The sequence below is a fragment of the Branchiostoma floridae genome, chromosome 6 (genome assembly GCF_000003815.2).
Source record: "Branchiostoma floridae strain S238N-H82 chromosome 6, Bfl_VNyyK, whole genome shotgun sequence".
In the NCBI taxonomy this organism is placed as follows: domain Eukaryota; kingdom Metazoa; phylum Chordata; class Leptocardii; order Amphioxiformes; family Branchiostomatidae; genus Branchiostoma; species Branchiostoma floridae.
The window spans coordinates 17603156-17624398 of record NC_049984.1 but is presented as its reverse complement, the minus strand read 5'-3'; the positions used below and the strand labels follow the sequence as shown (position 1 = coordinate 17624398).

General features: G+C 39.8%; 2 protein-coding genes across 2 annotated transcripts in view; both read left to right on the top strand.

Annotated features, from left to right (window-relative positions):
* LOC118418157 overlaps window positions 1–19222 on the top strand; it is a 97397-nt gene extending 78175 nt beyond the window's left edge. The window contains exons 75-98 of the mRNA XM_035823993.1: window positions 415–583; window positions 1489–1602; window positions 2306–2464; window positions 3119–3271; window positions 3604–3788; window positions 4252–4348; window positions 4761–4943; window positions 5769–5948; window positions 8696–8829; window positions 9565–9721; window positions 10223–10420; window positions 10835–10997; window positions 11529–11638; window positions 11856–11999; window positions 12461–12613; window positions 13096–13242; window positions 13656–13850; window positions 14632–14895; window positions 15434–15591; window positions 16203–16387; window positions 17050–17159; window positions 17501–17592; window positions 18017–18208; window positions 19046–19222. Of these exons, the coding sequence (XP_035679886.1) occupies window positions 415–583; window positions 1489–1602; window positions 2306–2464; window positions 3119–3271; window positions 3604–3788; window positions 4252–4348; window positions 4761–4943; window positions 5769–5948; window positions 8696–8829; window positions 9565–9721; window positions 10223–10420; window positions 10835–10997; window positions 11529–11638; window positions 11856–11999; window positions 12461–12613; window positions 13096–13242; window positions 13656–13850; window positions 14632–14895; window positions 15434–15591; window positions 16203–16387; window positions 17050–17159; window positions 17501–17592; window positions 18017–18208; window positions 19046–19222 (3819 nt within the window). The remainder of the gene's footprint in view (window positions 1–414; window positions 584–1488; window positions 1603–2305; window positions 2465–3118; window positions 3272–3603; window positions 3789–4251; window positions 4349–4760; window positions 4944–5768; window positions 5949–8695; window positions 8830–9564; window positions 9722–10222; window positions 10421–10834; window positions 10998–11528; window positions 11639–11855; window positions 12000–12460; window positions 12614–13095; window positions 13243–13655; window positions 13851–14631; window positions 14896–15433; window positions 15592–16202; window positions 16388–17049; window positions 17160–17500; window positions 17593–18016; window positions 18209–19045) is intronic.
* A 480-nt stretch (window positions 19223–19702) lies between these two features.
* The window catches only part of LOC118417709, a 68043-nt gene continuing 66502 nt past the window's right edge, over window positions 19703–21243 (top strand). Inside the window, exons 1-2 of the mRNA XM_035823378.1 lie at window positions 19703–19855; window positions 20609–20743. Coding sequence (XP_035679271.1) covers window positions 19730–19855; window positions 20609–20743 — 261 coding nt within the window. The 5' untranslated portion in view covers window positions 19703–19729. The remainder of the gene's footprint in view (window positions 19856–20608; window positions 20744–21243) is intronic.

Sequence of the window (21243 nt, the reverse complement as noted above, 5' to 3'; positions counted from 1 at the left end):
CTGGCCCCAGATGTTTCAACATTAACCAGACTGGTGACTTTTGGCTTCTTTTGGTATCATCTGCATCAAATATAAGTGCCAGAAAAAGCACTTTAGAGAGCAATTTAAATCTTTTAAACAGTCTACAAGTCCTTTACAGTGTCATATTGGTCAGGTTGAACTGAAGATTCGTCAGTCCATTGAATTGTATTTATTTTAACATTGCCCATTTTTTCCACACAGATTGGTGACTTTTGGCTTCTTTTGGTATCATCTGCATCAAATATAAGTGCCAGAAAAAGCACTTTAGAGAGCAATTTAAATCTTTTAAACAGTCTACAAGTCCTTTACAGTGTCATATTGGTCAGGTTGAACTGAAGATTTGTCAGTCCATTGAATTGAATTTATTTTAACATTGCCCATTTTTCCACACAGATTGGTATGAAGATGGGGCAGTCCCTTACCGTCCCCATCAGTGCAGAGGTGATGGTCCCACCAGAGGTGTGTGACAGGATAAGGTTCCTGCTGGTGGGCGTGGTGGCTGACGATGATGTCATGTCTAACAACTACGACTCTGTTGGGCTCAAGCTGAACTGTACTGCAGGTCAGTTTTATTGTGACAGGCTATTTTGTTGAAAGTTTGTAAGAGAAATGACAAGCTTCTGTTAACCTTCATACCGGCCTCCAGACAATGTATATCAAGTTTTCTTCATGTACATAAACATGTTTCATGGCCTCATTGAAATATTACTGCAGAAGCAAACACTTCTAGCAATTTTGAAAGTAAATTCATTGAAGCTATGTTGACAATGGATTTTACGATAAATGGTTCTCTACCGGACCAAATGGCAAGCAAACTTTTCTATTGACCTTCCTGAGGTCAAGGATGACTGCTTCACACTGTTAGGTGATAAAACATGAGTAGTAGTAAGTTTTGTAACATTAGATTCCAACCACTGTCAGTAGACATACGCAGACGAGTCCCGAGGGACGGTGCACACCAGCATTCTGGATGTGGAGGCTCATACTGAACAATGTGAATGTATGTGTGTGTTCGTGTATATTTACTGCCCCAGGGCTCTAGCCAGCTCGACATTTTTTCCGTCAGTCAATTCCCATTGTCGCGAAAACACTATTCCAGGAGTTAGAGAAGCTGAACTGAGACCTTGAAAAACGGGTTTTAATGAGATTATCGAATGCGAAAGGGCACCGACACACATTGTCAACAATCATAACAATAGCAAAACAAACAGTGTGTGGCTTTTACGGCCGTGGACGGCGTCCCCAAGCAGCCTGTTACTAAGCTTCCACCAAGGAGCTTTTATCAGATTTTTGTCCGTCAAAGTTGACGGATTGGTTTTAAAATTTTTCCGTCACACGCAGCAAATTTCCGTCAATTGACGGAAAAATGAACGCTGGCTAGAGCCCTGTACTGCTCTGAGTAAGGAGGGATAGAGACCAATTAACAAGTTTCAGTGCTGATCTTGTTGTTGTGTGTTGCATGTGCAGACTCTGTGGACCTGAAGGTGACCAGCCTGTCTGTAGAAGGTGACCTGACACCTGGGGAAACTCACAACTTCACTCTGTTGGCAGGGGTGGACCTGGCAGGAAGCAGGCAGCTAGGTGAACACTTTGTACTAGATTGTTTGCATCAACTTTTGATCTGTTAGTCAATTGTCATTTGTTTCACTGTTCATGCAGTAGATACCAACTGTACAAGCCAAGTCATAAACTTTGTAGTACCAATTAATGCTATGCAAATATGGTTTGTAAGAACATTGAAAGAAAGCACACTGAAAACAGTCAAACTCTATGCACAGACACACAACACAGGCATGTACAAGGACACAGGAATGCAAAGACATGCACAAACATAGACACACGTCACACAATACAACTGGTGGAAAAGGCTAAACTTTACGTAACCAACACCCAGTTAGATTGGGACTTTGGGGTACTTTGGAGTGTTGGTTACATAAAGTTTAGTTTTTTTCCACAATGTTTTTTACCAACACAAATGCTAACACAGTACAACTGATTGGTATTCAAGTACAACTCAATCTCTACATCAGGATCCCAACGGATATTTACTTCTGTACGTTTCGAGTGACGTCCATCACTGTTCTTCAGCGTCACTAGTATGAGAGAAGAGTGATGGATGTCACACGAAACGTCCAGAAGTAAATATCCGTTTTTATCCAGTTGTAGAGATTGAATTGTACTTGAACATTGCTTACCTGGATGTCTAACCATCATAAACATAACTGATTGTTATATTTTGAAAAAAAATTATGGTCAAAAAAAGACTGTTCTTTTCATTGTTCAGAGGAAGATTCCTTCAGGTACAAGTTGTGGCTGTCAGCTGATGAAGAACTGGATACATCAGTTGATGCAGACCTGGGATACAGAATACCCAATGACAAACCTCTGTCAGCAGCACTTGAGGCATCCACACAGAGCCTGGACTTGAGTGGCAGCTCTCTTGGTAAGAAAAGGTCTGGGGAGGAAAAACATAGGCCCTGTTAACACTTGGCAAAATCAGTGGGAATCACTTCACTCCCAGGGGCACTTAAAAACAGTTCGAATAGATTTTCCTGAATATGAGCAGCCCAATCAGAATTGATGTGAATTGGCCCAATTCTCCTCTCGGGTTGAGTTGATTCAAATTGACCAGGAGTGTGCCATAAGTTTGAATACATAGAAAACAGTTGACAGAATAGGACAATAGAGATCAGAGAGGGTGTTTCCTCTATTGACAAAATTATATACATTTTGATTTGAATGTGTATTATCCAGAAAAATCATTATTGGAAATTACATCTCCTTAGTGCTGAAAAAGTTATTGTTTTGCTGTTTTTTAACACTATCATGCATCACTTAGGTTTCTGTTCCTATGTCACCATTTTATTTACTTTACCCTTAAGGGAATGAAGAGATTTTTGGGCCTATTTTTTGTCTGTCAGTCTGATTGTGTGTGTTTGTGAGTGTGTATACTATGTGTGTGTGTGTTACTCACAAACTCAAAAAGCAGGTGTGAAATGTGCTGTCTCTGATTGCCTTATTCTCTAACAATAACATTTAATTTCAGAAAGATTCCTTAGGACTCTCGACTTTTAATTGATCCTTCTCTGTTTCCTAGATGGATCTGGTCTGAGGCTTCCTGTGGGTCTTCACAAGTCCTACTGTGGGGATGTCTACCTGATAGCGGAAATGGACCCAGATAACATGGTGGACGAGACTAAAGAATCCAACAACTATCATGCTGAAATGGTCAGGGTCGCCTGTAGTGGAGGTCAGTGCACTAAAGCTGTTGCCGTTACTGCCATAATTATTTTATTCAATTTAGATTGATAAACATGTAAACATCTGAATAGAGTTGATTTGCAAAATTGAAATTGTACAATATTGTGCTTATCAGTGAAGAAATGATAAAGTTTAACTTAGTACCTCTTACTTTCTGATGAAGAGATCTGAAGAACATTCAATCTAAAACATCCATAATAGCATCTGGTTATGATACAAGGAGAAGGTATTGAGGGGTCACTTAAAGTAGTTTTTTTGTAAGATTCGTCTGTTAGAAATATAAAGATGTAAATAAGTGAACTTTTGTGTTCCTATTCCCAGACATATTTGGAGTGTCGGATGTTCAGTACTCCATCCCTCAGCACATGCTGTGGGAGGAGGTGGACACCCCCGTCAGCATCACAGTGGTACTGTCCTGCCTGTGGGAGGGCTGCTCACGACTCTTCCCAGCCAGACGCGGGACCACATATTACGACATGGACGTCCTTGTAACTGCTGATCCTATGGTAAGTGTAGAGGGGAGATACTTATTTCTGTGTTCTTTTACCAGGGATACAAAGCTAGTCACATTTGGGACTACATTTCTGACTGCAGAGCCGCCTAGTTTGGGAGGTAGAAGAACCAGTCATTATTGCCTTGAGGAAAGTAGCAGGATGACTGAAACATGGCACATATTTGTTGTGTACAAAGAATCATTATCACCTGATTACTAGCAAGAAGAAACTACTCGCAAAGGTAAGTGTTTAAGCCTGTTTTCTGCAGTTTGAAAAATTTCTGAGAAAATGTCTCAATCAATGTGCAACAACGAGCTCAGAAGTATGTACAAAATATTCAAATGAGACTGTGCTTCTGCAACTGCACAGTAGGACAATTATCGACATGTCATACCTGATATGGAACACTGGCCATTCAATGTTGCAACTTGGCTTTACGTTGATACATTGATCAGTTGTCTCTCTCTGATTTTAGGGTACTGATGAGTTGGTACTGTCAGAGGTGAGGCTGACATCGTCTGATTGGATTCTGAACCCCAGCAATGGACTTGGTCCAGATCTCAGGGACAACAGTAAGTATCGAGAACTCTTCTTGAAGACAAGTCTTGTGACAAAAAAAAATGATTGTAAACTAACTGCAAGTCTTCTAAGTATCTTCAATCTGACATCTTGTTGTACTGATCTTTCTACCCTTCAAACAACAATTTCTTACATCAAATGTATGTTTGAAAGTAACTATAGGATAACCAGCATTAGTCCTACATGTAGTTGATGTTAGAATACAATTCTTATTAATACATATGTTACTTTCAAACATGCATTTGAAAGGTAAAAGAAATGGTTTTGGAAGGGTTGAAACATCAATACAACCTTTTGTATTGATGTTGTATGACAGGTTTCTTTTAACACATTGTTAACAAGTGATTGTAACTAACTGCAATAACTAAGAACATTGCACCCTGACTTTGAATCTGTACTTTTTAGATGGGATGGAGACTGTAACACTGACTGGATCCATCAGGATCCCTAAGGAAGGCTGTCAGCGATGGAAGTACCTTGGTGTGAGGGTGATGATGGGGACAAGTCCATCCTTTGGAGGAGCAACAGATTCCGTGCCAGAGAACGACCAGAGGTGGACTCCACTTAACCTTGCTTGTGATCCCAGAGGTACAACAGCAAAATAGTTCCTCCTATACTTTGAAAATTTTTGACTTGAAAGTATGACTTCTAAACCAGTACATGTACATTTTGACATAGAAATATCCTGACCATTATTAGTACATGGCCTAACTGGGTTTGCAGTACTCAAGACAAGGGGATACTGTTTTTCTTGTTGATAACCCATATTTTGCTTAACCCTCAGCACTGTAATGTATTAAATGATTGCCACTGGAAAACTGCTGGCATTCAAAACTCTTGGACTTAAGAATCAATGTTAAAGTTACAGAATCTGATGAAATAGTGGTATTTAATGTAACGTTAGTTGACCTTTATCGTAGGGTAACCTATATCTGTTGTATATAAAAATAGGGTATTTGGGGATCGTTAAGTCGACGGAAGGTAGTTCCACATTGTAATATCTTGAAAGTTTTAACATTTGAAACCCACGTAGATGACCGGAAATCTCTAAATACCCAGTTTTTTTAAAACAACGAATTTAGGTTACCCCAGGCCCACAAATAAAGGTGAATTAGTGTTAATACTACTATTTCATCTGTAACTTTAATATTTCTAATCTCTTTATTGTCTACACAAGTCATGTGACATTAAGCCTTTGGTCTTGTATATGGAGGGAGGCTAAGGCATCAAACTCTTGCACATTAGATTACAGAACTCAACATGTCTGTGGATAACAGTAGGGGGGGCCCAGTGTTTTTGGTCAAATTGGAGATATAACATGCTCATCTCTTCTCTCTCATCAGTCAATAACCAATATCTATTGATTACTGTTACAGTAATGGAATTTGATGATGTGTTTCTGTCTTTCTGCAGCTTATGCTGATCTGACTGTTGCTGGTTTGTCCCTGAGTTCCCTGGAGTACCGGGTGGGTGATGTGGAACCACACACCTTCAGTCTGGACATAGGAGTCAGGCAGAAGAACATGCCACAGATGCTGCATCCAGACTGGAGCAGCGAGGACAAGAACTTTGATGTTTCCTTCTATTTGTCAGGTATGTGATGAAAACTTGAAATAGATTAATTACTATTAGTATGAGAAGTTCATTACAAATTCTTTCTGAAAAGCCATATGAAATAAGAAAAAAGGTAGAGTGAAAAACAAGGACAATATGGGAAATGTGGCTTCTTCAACCATGAGTGCTAAAAGTTGATGTTCTAAATTTAAACTTGTTGGCATACATTGATTACTTTTTTTTTGAGCATTGAAAGACAACACGGTGGTCCGGTTGCTATGCTTTTGTCCGCGTTATCAGGGTAATTTGCCCCGCCCAAGGCACCGCGGGGTGCCAACTGCGGCGCTGTGTCCATGTCCACACACTGATACACATTGCTAAATATTTCTCAAAATAACGAATGTATGGTAGTCATGTCAAGAAACAGCAAAACTCACTTACAGAGAGGATATGTTGAATTTTCAAATTCATACAAGTACAAAAGTGACACTTATACACTGCGTTCAAAATACCCTATCAAATCAGACGAACGTAAGAATGGTTACTATAGGTGACTGAACTTTGAACTTTGCAAATTTTCCTCAAGGGATATTTTTCTAATTTACGCACTAAACATTTGTTGAAGTTGTAGTCAATGTTCATAGCGATAATTTTTTAGTTACAATCCTTTTCCGCCGATGTCTGTGAAATTAAAGATTATTTTCCAAATTTTGGGCCACATTTCCTCACATTTCCCTTTCGTATTTCCCGTGAGCCTGATTGGAGCGAACAGACGACGTCATCAAAATGGCGGCGAAGTTTCGCTCTCCAGGCCCATGTTGTTTTCGCCGAAAAATCCCACGAAGATCAAAAGATATAGGCCAAAATATGAAGTTTGTGCTTATTTCAAACAGTGCACATGGCTGTAAGGGTTTGTTTGGGACTTATAATGAGCTGTGTCGGCCTCAATCAAAGCAGACAAGATATACAAGATGCAAATAAGTGAGAAATACTTCTATTGTATTCGCTGAGCGCCTCAAGCCAGATAATTGCCCGCGATTTTTAAGTGAACGAGTTCTGTAGTAAATTTCTTATCCAATCCTCGGAAACGAGATTCAGAAACTGCTGTAGTTTTCAAGTTTTTTTGGATATGGGCACCACCGTCCAGCTTGTACAGTCGTGGGGCATTATGCAATCTTCCGGCTATTAACCTGTGATCGTTAGGAGACTCTCACAAAATTTCACGAAAACTTTGTGTCGGCACGAGGAATTGAAACATCATCGACCGCTTCACGGGCCGGGAGAATTTGTACAGTTAGAAACGTTGAAAGATGCTTGAATAACATACGTCTGGGCTGTACCTCTTGTGATTAGAAATACATGCATGCCGGTAAAGTAATGTGACAAACTTGAACAAGGAGACAAACGGGAAAATGGCGTCGGTTGTATACAAGACAAAGGAACCCGGTCTGCTATCAAACAACAACACTCTCTTTAACCCCCCCCCCCTCCTTCACATTTAACTAAATTGATTTACTTCTGTGTGTTTTAATAAAATTCAAATCTTTTCTGCAATGTACCATTTCAAGCAAAAGGACTACAGAAGTTTACCACGTATTAAAAGCCGAATACATTCAGCACATTGATTCATACATGGCGTGGGTTTGTAAACAAACTGGAGGGCCGACCGGTCTAAACCAGCTCCCTCGTCAAATAATCCCGTTTCTTCCCCAGGCTTTGATTTTCATTGTGTGCTTCATTACAAGTTGCATTTATATTTACAGAGATGTGGGTTTTTTTATTTCAATTTTCCTATCAAGGACGCCAGAACTGGCAAAAGGCATGCATGTCGAACACAAGCCGACACATCAAACAGCGGCTTGTGCATAGTCTGTTACCGCCCGTATTGAATCACGAACTGTAGTTCATTATAGAAATACATGGGTGTAATGAATTATTAGAAAGAATACGTTATTGAATCGGAAAGCGAAGGTTGATATTTCCGAGGCGTTGATTACTGATAGAACAGGACAGGGCCAGAGTCAAGCCGGTAATTTAATCTGACTGTACATTTCTAAATCAAGGGCGCAAATATGTAGCAAGGGAAGTGTTGCTTCCATGGATATGTTTTGAAAACAAAATATATATAGAAAGTCGACTTCATCGACAAACTATCCGTACTCTGTCGGTTAATTTCGTGTGTGTTTAGCGTAGCGCAGATTTTGTTTACAAATGGCGACGGGTTCCGCGCGGTGAAGGCCCCGGGGAATGTCGGAAACTGATATTTCCTTGCATGACCTTAGTTTCGGTATTTTATAAATATTGGTGGCAGAATAGGCGAAACTGTAGCAAAGAAGGACTGAGTGGGCTGTATCAGTAAGACGCATCATCGTGGGAATGACCGGTTTGAAAGCTTGGGTATTGTTTACTATGCAAACAGGGGAACAATTGGGGCGGAGACAGGCGTGCATTTGAATGGGGAAGTTCGCGGGGAAAATTCTGCTAGTCTAGGTGCGACCAAAACATTTCTAGTTCCCGCCCTCAAAGGTGTGAACCAATCAGCTATTGTTGCCATTAGTGAAATGGTTGATTGACATTGATTGACAAGATAGGATTTTCAGGGCCTTTTAGACCATCGTGCAAAGGACTCTTGGACCAGTTTTTCTGTAATGCGTGGTTTGTAGTGATAATCTCATACATACCAAATGGTTTTGCCAGATAAAAATATCACAGGAGATGGCCTGTATATTAATATTAGGTATTTTGATCTACCCCTATCTGACATATGTTAAACCTCCACTCTCTAGATGATGACATTATCACAAAAGACGACACCTTTGTGACCCATGCACCTGAGAAGAACGTGAACTACCTGCTGCAGCATGGTTACCTGGCTGATGGCACCACCACCTCCCTACAGGGGCAGCTGGACATCACACAGGTGGGCTCAGTCTGCTTGTTTAGATCTTACCTTAGCCCCTGCTACACATTCAGGGCCTTAATCCATGGCTATGCTCCCAACCACTCCCCAACCAAGTTCAGTGCTGGGTTTGGGGTAGCCTGGAATCTATCATAGTCTAGCTTCAGTTTGCTCCTCTGATCATATCCAATCAGAGTAATACTTATCCTGACTTTACTTTTTAAAAATTCATGTCAGCTGATTTCACAGACATCTTTTAAAGACCAGTAGGCAACCTGTCTGACCAACACAACCACAGGTGACCTTGCTCATAACTTAAACTCCCAACCATAGTCTGGAAGGTCTGGAGGTTATGGTTGGCTCTGATGTGTCAAAGAGATTGAAACCTCAGTTCATCTCACCCTCACACCTCAGGCTATCCTTCCTTTCTGTGTGTCAGAATGTCCTCGGGTGGGCATGTTCCAATCTAACTGCAGGTCTTTCTCTAAATTAGATTTCCATTTTTGCCTGACGTGTACAAGTATTAGCTTTAATCGTTATGAAGTAGTTTTCAAGAACATGCATTATCAGACAACTTTAGAATCATAAAAGTTGTTAATCATTTTATGGTTAAAAAAAAAAAATCAAAAGTCATGTCTCATTGACACTAGAGGCACCAATTCTTGCTAACAAGGTGTTACTAACTTTAAACTTTTAATGATGCAAACAGATTTTCTGGAGGCTGAAGCCAACAGCTGTTCTCTTTTGAAATCACAGGAGCAGTTCCTGAAGTATTGCAACCGCGAGGTATATCTGGGCATTGTTGTGGACAGCAGGGACGATGATCCTCGAGGTGTAGTCATTGGTCAGATTGACGAAACTGCTGAACACAACAACTTTGGAACCACCAAGATCAGAATGGAAGGATGCACCAGTATGTATTACATGCTTTTAAATTAATTGGTTGAACTACCGAGTTAAAATGAAATTGTATTCTACAGCTGCTGTTTGTGTGACATTATTCATGGATCATGAGGAAAATTTTAGCTGAAGGCTATCTTATGCTTTAGCAAAAAATCCATCTTGGAATTTTAGGAAATGAAGGTGGAAAAAATTGAATTGATGCTACTACATACTCAGGGCCGACTGACAGCAAAAAAAATTCAAATTTTGCACTTCCAGCAATCTACGTTAAAGCTCCAGATACCACCTCTAAAATTAATTATTTAGTTTTTCAATAATAATTCTATAATATTTCTATATTTAACCTCAAAGTACTTATTATTCATACTGTGCTATATTTGTGTGGTTCAGTGCTATAATTTAGGAATCAACACAGTTCATTTTCAGCCTTCTGTTTGATATATTGCAAAGCTAAACTTCCATACGACTTATTTTTCATGATCTAAATACGACTAAATTTGTCTCCTATCAGGAAATATTGACCTGAATGTGAAGGGCCTGCATGTGACGGACAGCGGAGTGGTCATCTCAGGCGAGCCCCTCCCCCTCTGGACAGCTGTGGAGGTCACCTCGTATGACAGGGATGACCTTCCCATCAGGTCACGACCTGACCAGAACTACAACCTCACCTTCTTCCTATCTAAGGACATGACATTTGACCCAAAGGAAGGTATGCAAATTTTATTTATTAGTTTTCACTCTTTTTGTTAGCAAAAAAATGTGATGATAGATCATAATGATAAAAGGATTGACCATACAATATATGTAGCTGAATCAAAAGAACTGAAGTTTGAATCCTGACTGCTATTTCTTACTAGACTCATCTGTCAATTGAAGTAGCTACAGGCCACAATCCTTGGACTAGATGGAATTTAAATTGGGACTTTGTTCTTTGACTGAGTTTTTGAAAAAGAGCTAGCAAAATTTCTCCTGACAGTACAACTAAGTCTTATACTTATTTACTGTTAATGTGTAAATGCCATTCGTATGGTAACAAGTGGAGGAATATCTGCTGAAAGATATTTTACGTTGTTTTTAAGTAGCAAGAAGCATTACACATCAGTGTACTATGTTTTCTTTATAGATTTCATTCTGGACTACGACACATCTGGATTCAGTTCCCTCCACTCAGCAGTTTCCTCCTCCAGAGGCAGAGCAACAGTCCTCACACACGTGTTCACAGACACAGACACCGCAGGGCCTCATCTGTCAGTGCCATCTAAGAAATGGGTCTGCAACAAACACTGGTAATAAGTTAATGTACCCTCAGGCTATTATATATTGCTGCAGTGGGTTAAGTGGTTGCCTTGCATATGGTTGGTGTCAGGTTCAATCTCTGGTCAAGACATATATTGTACCAAGGACTTTAAAAGCTACATCAACTCTCATAGCACCACTGGGTGCCATAATACTGCCACATGAGAAAAAGTGCAAGAATTCAACATTATGGAAGGTATGTACCAAAGTCACATCTGATTCAGTAATATCCTGAGGTCTATACACTTCAGATATTTACTATTTCAGACAATCTTAAGAAGGCCTCTATAATAATTTTTTATGTGGCAGTATCATGGCACCTTGTGCAATTATGAGAGCTAGTACATTAACTGCTTTCTCTGTTTATCACTCTGAGAAATGATATCATGGTAGTTTAATGCACACCACCACCAGTGATCTAGCCCTCTGTAGTGATTGCACAGCTTTGCACCACCATATACATCATATTTGGTGTGTGAAGGACTTTTTTTAAAGTTAACTTTGTTTTTTCCTCCCCACAGGTACATTGGTGCATATGTCCAGTTAACAGATGCTGTAGACCCAAAGGGTGAAAAGGACCTGTATAAGGACAACAATGCAGCTGTACAACACATCTATGTTTCTTGTAGATGTAAGTTTATTTATCTATTTCCATTGCTAGCTCACTCTGTGTCTAAGAACCATTATACTGTGCAGCACAGTCTGAATAAGTACACATATTTAACTTTTTCTGGGTTCCATACAATAATGCAATACACGTGATGTTCTTTTATAAATTTGTTAACAACAGGATTAACATACTAATATATATAGTTCAAAATATAACTGATCTTGCCTGGTCTCCACAGTTGACCGCCTGTACCTGGACAAGCTGGACGTCCTGTACTTGCCTGAACGTTTCAGGGACAACTCCAACAACGAGATCCACTTCAGAGCTACCATAGCAGACATGGGACAATTCGGTGACCAGGAAACACCTCGGGCATTGTCAGGTGGTGCCATGATATGTTTGGTTGCTTTGGATGATGCTATCATTTCCTAGTGGTATGGATGGTGTTAACACAAATAGATTTAAAGATGTGACACAAATCAAACAATCATTGAATCCAAAATGGTTTATTTTTCAACAGACCTGGCAGCAGTAGGTTCTTTCAGCAAAATAGTGAGAAAACTGTAGTCCAGCCAATGTTTGAAACCACATTAAGCTTGCTCCTACATGGACATCACAATGTGGTCCTAAGAGTCTAAAGAGTCTAAGCTTAAGTTTGAGGAAGGTAGTGGAAAGGCAGATAAGATATATTTAGTTGACAAATCAGATAAATCAGGCTATGTAATGTTTGATTTACCAGCCTGGTGAAGCAATTTACATAATTATGATCTGTGAAGTTTCTTCAAATCCACGTTCTGTCCTACGCAACGAGTACATGAGCTTGACTGTAAATATTTTTTTCAGAGAACGACTTTAACCTGGTGCTCTACTTGTCCAATGACACGACGCTGGACACAGCACGGGACACCCAACTTACAGTGCAGGACCACGACAGTGGCAGCCACCAGTCAGAAATACTGGAGAATGGAAGAGCATACAAAACTGGGCTACTGAGAGGTACACATTTTCTCTTGAAGTATTCAGTCTGAAAGTTTTTTTTGTGTGATCCGTATAGAGACTGCACATGTATGATGAAACCTTATAAGATAGCCTTTTAATACCATGACAGAGATGTTAAAAGTACATTGTGAATCATGAATAAAAGGTTTTCCAGCTCTGTTACCCATGAAGAAAAGAATCCACATCTTTTTTTAGGCTGACAAATGTGTAAGTAAATCAATGCAAAACTTGTTCTGTACTATCACTTTTGAGATATTCAGATTATTAATCACTATCCCATGACAGCTGTGGTACATAGTTCTGACAGATGTAATTTCTACAAATAGCTAAACTCCATTGACATCATATTTGATTATCCTTGAGCTGCCTTGTCCCCCTAACGACCGGGAGGTCAAGTGATGAGGTAGGTAGGTACCAGTAGGTAGGTAAGAGTGCTCAAAACTATGATGTTGAAATTTACATGTGATTGTCCCCTCCAGGCCTGGTCCATGTGCCGTCCTCCCTGTGTGACCCCCAGGCCCGCCCATACCTGTTTGTGCTGATCCGCCCATCAGCACACCTGCTGGCGGGGTCCGACCTGACCAATGACAAGACTGGAATTCCCATCAACGTCTACTGCGACTCGGGTTAGTCATGACCTTGTTGTGAAGGTCACAGCAAATAGAATTTGTTCTTCTGCAGTAAAAAAAAGAAGGCCTCCATGCTGTAGAAACAAGAAGCAGTATCTTTGAAATTATGCTATTTGTTTGTCAAAATAAAGTAATCAACAGGCAGGTTTTGAAATTGAAAAAAAATCAGCAGCTCTAAGTATTTAGCATTTTCTATAGGTCCTAAAGCTTGTTATACCCAAAGAATGCCCTGAAATATTTCTTGATATCTGTAAAGAACTGTAGGTAAGATACCAGAAGGTGATTTAGCCTACAGGAGGTAATCTGAATTGTTGTAAATTTGAATGGATACAAATCAATTATGTCATCTATTTAATTTTACTTTGCCATTTCATTGTCATATTAACATCATACCAACCCTGCCCTGACAGATTTTGTAGATCTGGAGGTGTCTGACTTCCGACTGATGGATGACAACGTGCTCCAGTCCGGGGTTGCCAAGACCTTCTCGCTGGAGGTTCGGATCACCAGCTCTGGCAGTGCCACCATCCCTCCGGTCGGTCCGCAGTACCCAGAGAGAACCAGCTGGGACTACAGGTTCTACCTGTCACACGACAACAACATCGGTAGGTTCTTCTGGATACATGATTGTGATATAGAAATAAACATGTGTACTTGGATACTGACCTACCTACTTAATACCTAATCCTCTTCGCTCCCTTTGATGGAGCATAAGGCACTGACGAACTTCCTCCAGTCCTTCCTATCTTGGGCCATCCATCATGCCAGGTCTTTTGTGCTGCATTCATTTCCCCTTCTACAGACCTGTCTCTTTTTTGCTTTCCTCGAGGAGTCCATTTGAGGGCAACATAAGGGTGTCTGTTTCAATGCATGCGCAGAATGTGTCCTAAATGTGTCCTGGATACGCCAAGTAGCAATTACTAAAAGCAACTGGATGTGATTTTCCCAATTCATATCCAGTTACTTGAGTAATTGCTATTTGCTGTATCTTATTACTGGATGTCTTACTGGAACCTTCATTAACATCTATGTACTTGGAGCTTGTATGCTAGTTTGTACCAACTTTATATAGACTGATGAATATCATCTGGTATGTGGTATCAATAAATGTTACACTATAGGAAAAATGTTGAGACATCTTTATCATAGTATATAGCATAACTGTTGTTTTGGTTATTCCACTTTTCCACTTTACTAAGAAGCCTTTAGTAAATTATTCTTCCAGTGGTAAGGAAGACAAATGGTTATATTATATACAAAACATTACAATACAAAGCAAGCAAAACCTAGATTCATCATGTAGCTTTAAATGAGATACAAGCACATGTAACTTCTGTGTTGTGTTAAGCAGGTAGCTTCATCTTTATCCTAATTCCTGTTCCCCAGACCCTGCAGATGATCTGTGGCTGGCCTACACCTTCAAGAAAGACGTCTTAGCCCTCCTGTTCTCCAAGACAAACAGCAGTTCCTTCTACCAGCTGGGAGCCAACGACCTCGTCATCGACCATGAACTGAGTCATTACGAGCAGTACTGTGGGGAAGCCTACCTGGGTGTTGTGTTGTCTGATAACAGAAATGCGCATGATCCAGTGGATCCAGAGCCAGCCAATAACATCAGGGCCATTCCAATCAGTCTACAATGTCCTAATGGTAATACTGCATTGTTCTCTGACCTAGTATATTTGCATTTTTTATAACAAATCGATCTGTGAAAGTCTAGTTGACACATTTGTATGCATTGAAAAATGTTTAAATTTTTTCTTTACATTCAGAATTTATAGTGTATTTTTGTAATGATTTTATGTGCAATCATTTTTACATTCAAACTTCTGTGCAATAAAGCAGCAAGGCAATGCATGGCTAGCATTTTGAACAATTGGCCAACCTCAGCATGCTACTTTTTAACATTGTATTTCTCAAGATTTCAATTTAGAAAAATGACTGCCCTAGATGTTTAAAAGCATTATCTCTTATGTGTTTAAGATGTGCTCTTGCATTTGTTTTCTTATGTGTTGATGTTACAAAGATGTCAACATGGCAAACCAACCAGTAAACTGCCCCTTTGGTCCCCAGAGTTGTTAATGCTACAACTCAATAAGAGTATGACTATGTATCTGTATGTATGTGTTACAAAGATGATTGCCCCCAACTTTATATGACCATACTTGTTTGCATCCTTCACTGACAGACATCCTGGCTGTTGATGTGTTTGAGCTGGGCGTGGTTCTACCCCAGGAACATATCTGGGCTGGAGTGGACACCTCAGTCAGGATTAATGCCACCATCACTAACTATGGCAACCAGCCAGTCATCAGCCAGAATGGGACCAAGAACTTCTATCTACAGGTACTTCAAAATGAAAACATGATGCTGATCCCTCAAATATGAGAATATTAGTCCTTTCAAACAAGATGTTCACTCCAAACATGCCTGTCCTTGGTGCTGAATAACATGAACACAAAGACATGCCTGTCTTTGGTGCTGAACAGCATGAGCACTCAAACATACCTGTCCTTGGTGCTAAACAGCATTAACACACAGACATGCCTTTCCTTGGTGCTGAACAGCATTAGCACTCATACATACCTGTCCTTGGTGCTAAACAGCATTAACACACAGACATGCCTGTCCTTGGTGCTGAATGGCATAAACACACAGACATACCTGTCCCTGGTGCTGAACAGCATTAACACACAAATATGCCTGGGGCTTAACATCGACAAACATGCCTTTGATATGCCTGTCTTTGGTGCTGGTTACCATTAACACACAGACAAGATACCTGTCTTTTGTACAAAAGCCCTATTGACACATAGGCTTTTACACAACACCAATTACACCACACTCTTTAACTCGTTGTAACTTTGATATTATAAAGAAGATAGTTGTTGCCACTCTTAACACATTGGGTATGCTTTCTAACTCTCTAATACACCTTTTTTGTCTGTCTGGTCTAGCTGTACCTGTCCCGTGACAAGTATCTGGACTATGATGACTGGGCCGGGCTGGAGACGTACATAATCCTGTCAGATGAAGGGAAGGACAAGCTGGCTCAGACCATCCCTGTCGGTGGTGCCATGACTCTGACAAACATAGACAGCATCCTGAGGGTGGACCCCAGAGCTTGTAGTGAAAAATCCAGGTATATGAATCTGTCCTATAGTATTCTACCTCCAGTTTGTTTCTTTTATGGCTTTCAAATACTAGTAGTCGGGAACTTTTCTCTATCTAAACATTTGACTCCTATATATTATGTCATTAACTCTTTTTAATATCAAACATTCTCAGAAGCAGCGTAACAGGGATTCACTCACTCACCCACTCACTTAGTCCTATCAACAAGTATTGAACTTCTGAATGTCCATTCTAACACCGTAAACATGCTGGTACAGAAGGTCTTATAGGCAACACTTGTCCTACTAAACTGTCTTTTCTTATTACAGCCAGTGCTCAAAATACTCGCACAATTGCAAACGCAACCACATTTTGCTTGTCGCAACTTAATTTTAAACCCAGAAATTTTGCAGTTGAAACACTGCTTTTCCCCCACCTACCTTCATAAGCTTTTGTATTTATTTTGTGATAAGATAAAAACATTTCAAGTAGTTACATGTAACTGGGAGTAAAGATAATGTTAAACAGCAGATATGAAGAAAATCATAACTTGGAATTGGGGCAACCTGAAATGTTGATGGCGCATCCTGGTTTTTGACTCAGGTTGCCACCTGAGCAAACTGGCTAAAAAAGGTATTTCGAACACTATTACAGCTAACGTTATGTTTTGATGGCAACACTTTATTCCAGATTCCTGATCCTGGCCCTCCACTACACAGCAGTAGACCTGTATGATGACAGGGTTCCTGGCAATGACTACATAGCCATCAATGTGGAGGACATCCTCTACTGCTCACCAGGTACTTAATTTTACTCACTAGAAAAAGAAGAAGCAATCCGTTTACTGATACTGTTAATTTTTTTACTTAATTTTGTCACTAAAGTAAATCAACGAATAAGTTTCCTTTCTATAACAGTGTAGTGAAAGAAAGATACAGTTATGTAATGAATTGTGAAGCATATTGTTCTTCTGTCAATTTTGATTGCACTTCATAGATTTTCATTTTAAAATTCAAAATTTGCTACATGTTTTCCGGACTAAAGTCAACATCTTGCTTTACCACAAACAATAATTGTAATTCAGTGAACAGATCTTCTTGCAGCTGATGACAAGTTGCCTTGCATTTTTTTCCTGCCACAGAAACAGCAGAACTTGCGATCGAGTCTTTCAGCTTTAATGACAAAGGGAAGGTGCAGCCTGGTGTGCCAGCTGGCTTCAGCCTTACTGTACAGGTCAGAGGTCACAACTCACCTTACATAAGCATGCTATAAGTCATTCTTTGGCTGAAAAATTCAATTATGTGTGATTTTAGAGCGTAGTGTGTTGAGTATGGCGCTGAAGAGCTAAGTTGATGGCCAGGATGTCATTCATTCACAATCAGATTTATTGTTTGCTGTTCCTCATCAGGCATGGGGTAGACAATATATATTTCAAATCAAATCAAATATCAATTTGCAAGATAATATGGATCAGTCGTTAATTCATTCATTCAGTCAAAAACTAAATTTTGCTAAGTAAAAACAATCAATAATGAATAAATGAATTATTTAATAAAACATGACTTGTAAACAAAATGCAGAAGTTAGCTTGATGAAAGCAAGGGGAAAGTCTGTTCTCAAGTCTTCATCTGAACTGATAGGTTATTTGACCTTGTAGGTTGACCTTGAAGAGAAAGTCCTGGACAGCCGACCAGTGTTCTCCCTCCTGCTGTACCTGTCTGAGGATGACCAGCTGGACAGGACAGACTATGAGCTGCCCTACAACAGTGACCAGCAGCTGTACCTACTGAACTATGACTCTGTGTACCAGTCACAGCTCATGGACTTCAGCACAGAGGAGAACTCTCTGGTGAGTGGTACTTATTTTTAATATTTTCATTCACTCACACCCACTCACTCAGTCCTGTAGCCGGTGGAGGTAGGGGCAGTCAGACTGTTCACAAAGTCTTTCCACTTCTGGCGGTCTTCGGCCAGTCTAGTCAGCAGGGCTGACGTCCTTCCTGTCCAGTCCTTCACATTGTTACTCCATGCTCGGCGGGGTCGACCCCTTGGCCGCACTCCTTCTGCTTTTCCTTGTAAGATTGTGTGTGCTAAGGTTCCTGTCCGCCTAGATACATGTCCGAACCACTGCAGCTTCTTCCTTTTGACCATGACCATTTTTATTCACAAATCATAAATAAGAATATTGTAAGAGCATTGTAAGCTATTGAACGTTACATTGCTAACATTTCCATAAATCACTAAATTTTAACATGTCAACACAACTATTACTAGAATATTTACATATCAAGTACTTCTTTACCAATTACAACACTTAACCTTCTTTGGTGAGTAGTATTCTTTCCAAGGGCTAGACCAGTTTCACTTCTTTGTTCTCAGATGTAGAAATATGATTATAGATTGAAATTTCCAACATGAAATTAGAGACTGAGATCTATCTATTAGAGGAATGCCTATACCTTAGTACGATAGTCAGATATAAGCTTTCCTCCCAGCCCATTCCTCTCGTAATGTCCTGTTTTCTAAGATTTTACGTAAGAACATCTGAAAACCAAGGAATGACTGATGATACATAGCAAAAATTGTACCTGTTTCAACACCACACTTCACTAGCAGGACATTCAGGAGTTTTGCTGTAAAATTAAGGATAGAAGATCTGATCATAAATTTGCTTCCTGTTGAACAGGTCATCCCAAAGGGAGTTAGCCCCAGGTTCTGTGGTGCTGCACACATCATCGCTGTGGTTGATGTGGTGAACAGCATCCCTGAACTGGTGGAGGAAAACAACCTCAAGGCTGCACCCATCCTCCTGCAGTGTGTTGGAGGTGAGCTCCAGAACTCTGCCATCAAAATAGTTCATTGAAATCATCAGCTTCAGGCTACATTTATTCAATACTGGGCAATGCCCCTCGCAGGAAATTACACCCAGGAAGTGAGGTGCCCTAGCATGACAAGTGCAGGTGGTTTCAACAAAATGATGCAGTGAAAGCATTAAAAGAAAAAAAGAGTGCAGTGCTATATATCTTGTCTTGCTAGGGTAAGAGTTGGTGTAAGTGTTGGTCCTACAGCTGGACCGAGCTGGGGAAGCCGTAGTCTTGGTACACACAATTTTAAGGGGTACGTTACAGATCAGAAACAAGTTTCTGTTCTTAGCCTTTTTTCATGATTACCTCTTGCTAACTCTCACTTTAAGATATCCTTGAATACTTAGTATATCATTGATGCTAAACACAGGGACATTTTTTAAAATTTTTCTATTCTTTATTTTATTTCTGTTCTATAAGAATGGGAGAGAACAGAAATATCAATATCTGTCCTAACGTCTTTGACTTTGTCATTGGCAGACCTGTTTGCAGTCTCCAAGTTGGAGATGATGTCGCTGTCCACCCTGTTCCAAAACATCCCCACACCAGTCATTATCAGCAGCCTCAATGTGTACAATGCCTATGGAGGGGACATCAGGGGATCGTTTGGGACTCGACACATTGACATACAGGTAGGGGAAAGCCATTCTTCATTGAAGAGATTCATCAGTCACACATGAATACAGTTAATATTACAATATTCTTCCAACAGTGATGGTCTTTTTAAAGGCACATATAGGTACATACATCCAAATTTGTGATGGCTATCAGTCCATCTTGTTCACGGAGAGTAAATAATTTTAAAAGCTATTATTTTTTATTTTCTATTTCAGTTTAACACTTCTGTATTTTGGGCTTTACTGATTTCCTTTCAATTACAATATTCCCTGATTATGAGTGTAACTCTAATTGCTACCAGTAAAGTAAAAGGATAATGGATGACTTTTAAAGTATGCATCAACAGTTACTTATTTCACTTGATTGGTGACTTAACTCTAATGATCTTTGAGACAGATATAACCTCTTTTTAATATTGACAATGAAAGAAACACAACACAAAGATATGGAATAATAACATGATTTAAGTACAATGGTCTTCATTGATGATTTGACTGTAGAGATCATTGAAATTAAAATAACAGCTTATACAGTTTGGTATAGAAACCAAACATCCCATTATGTTCTACATGTGCATTCAGTAAATCTGATCTGTGAATCTGAATGCAATACTTTCTTTTGGTGATCTATTTTGGAATACTTCCAGTTCACTGAAAACTTTAAATTTCCAGTATTGACAGGAGAAAGGAACATATTCATACTTGTTTAGAAGTATGTGATTTCATCTTTATTTGATAGATACCCTTTTTATTTTTCCTTTCCTGCAGCTGTATGCCCACACCTCAGACGACCCGTTCCAGGGCTACCCGGTCCTCATAGAGACCACCAAACCCTGGGAGTTCACCTCGGGCGCCTCTAGTCTGGCCAGGACATGGAGAGATGCAGCTCAACTGGGCTTCGCTGTCAGTCAATATCTTATGTGATGTTTAATGTATTTTAATATGACTCTCAGGGCTCAAAATACTCTTACTCGACCGCCTATTTGCCTCTATCCATTTTATTTTCATAAAACCATCAGTAGGAGATTGTTGGAAATTTAGACTGCACTGGATACTGCTTATTTTGATTGTCATATGAGAATAGAAATGAGCCAGAGTTTCACCTGAATACCCAAGAATATACATTCAAGAATTTTCTTTCAGATGGCATTCCGGCTCATTCCACCTCTCGTGTGAAGTGATATTAGGTCCCTTTGGATTTTCCGCCCGAATGTTGCACAAATTTTGCAAATTCTTCATTCCGGTTGGTTCTGCTTGATTCCTGCTGATTCGGTTCCAGCACAGCAAAGAAAAATCAACATGATAGACTGAAGTGTTACTCACTTATATTCCTAGGTGCATGAAAAAACACTTGCTGAAAGCTAGCTAAAGTGTATTGAAATAAACTCAACATAACAGGTAAT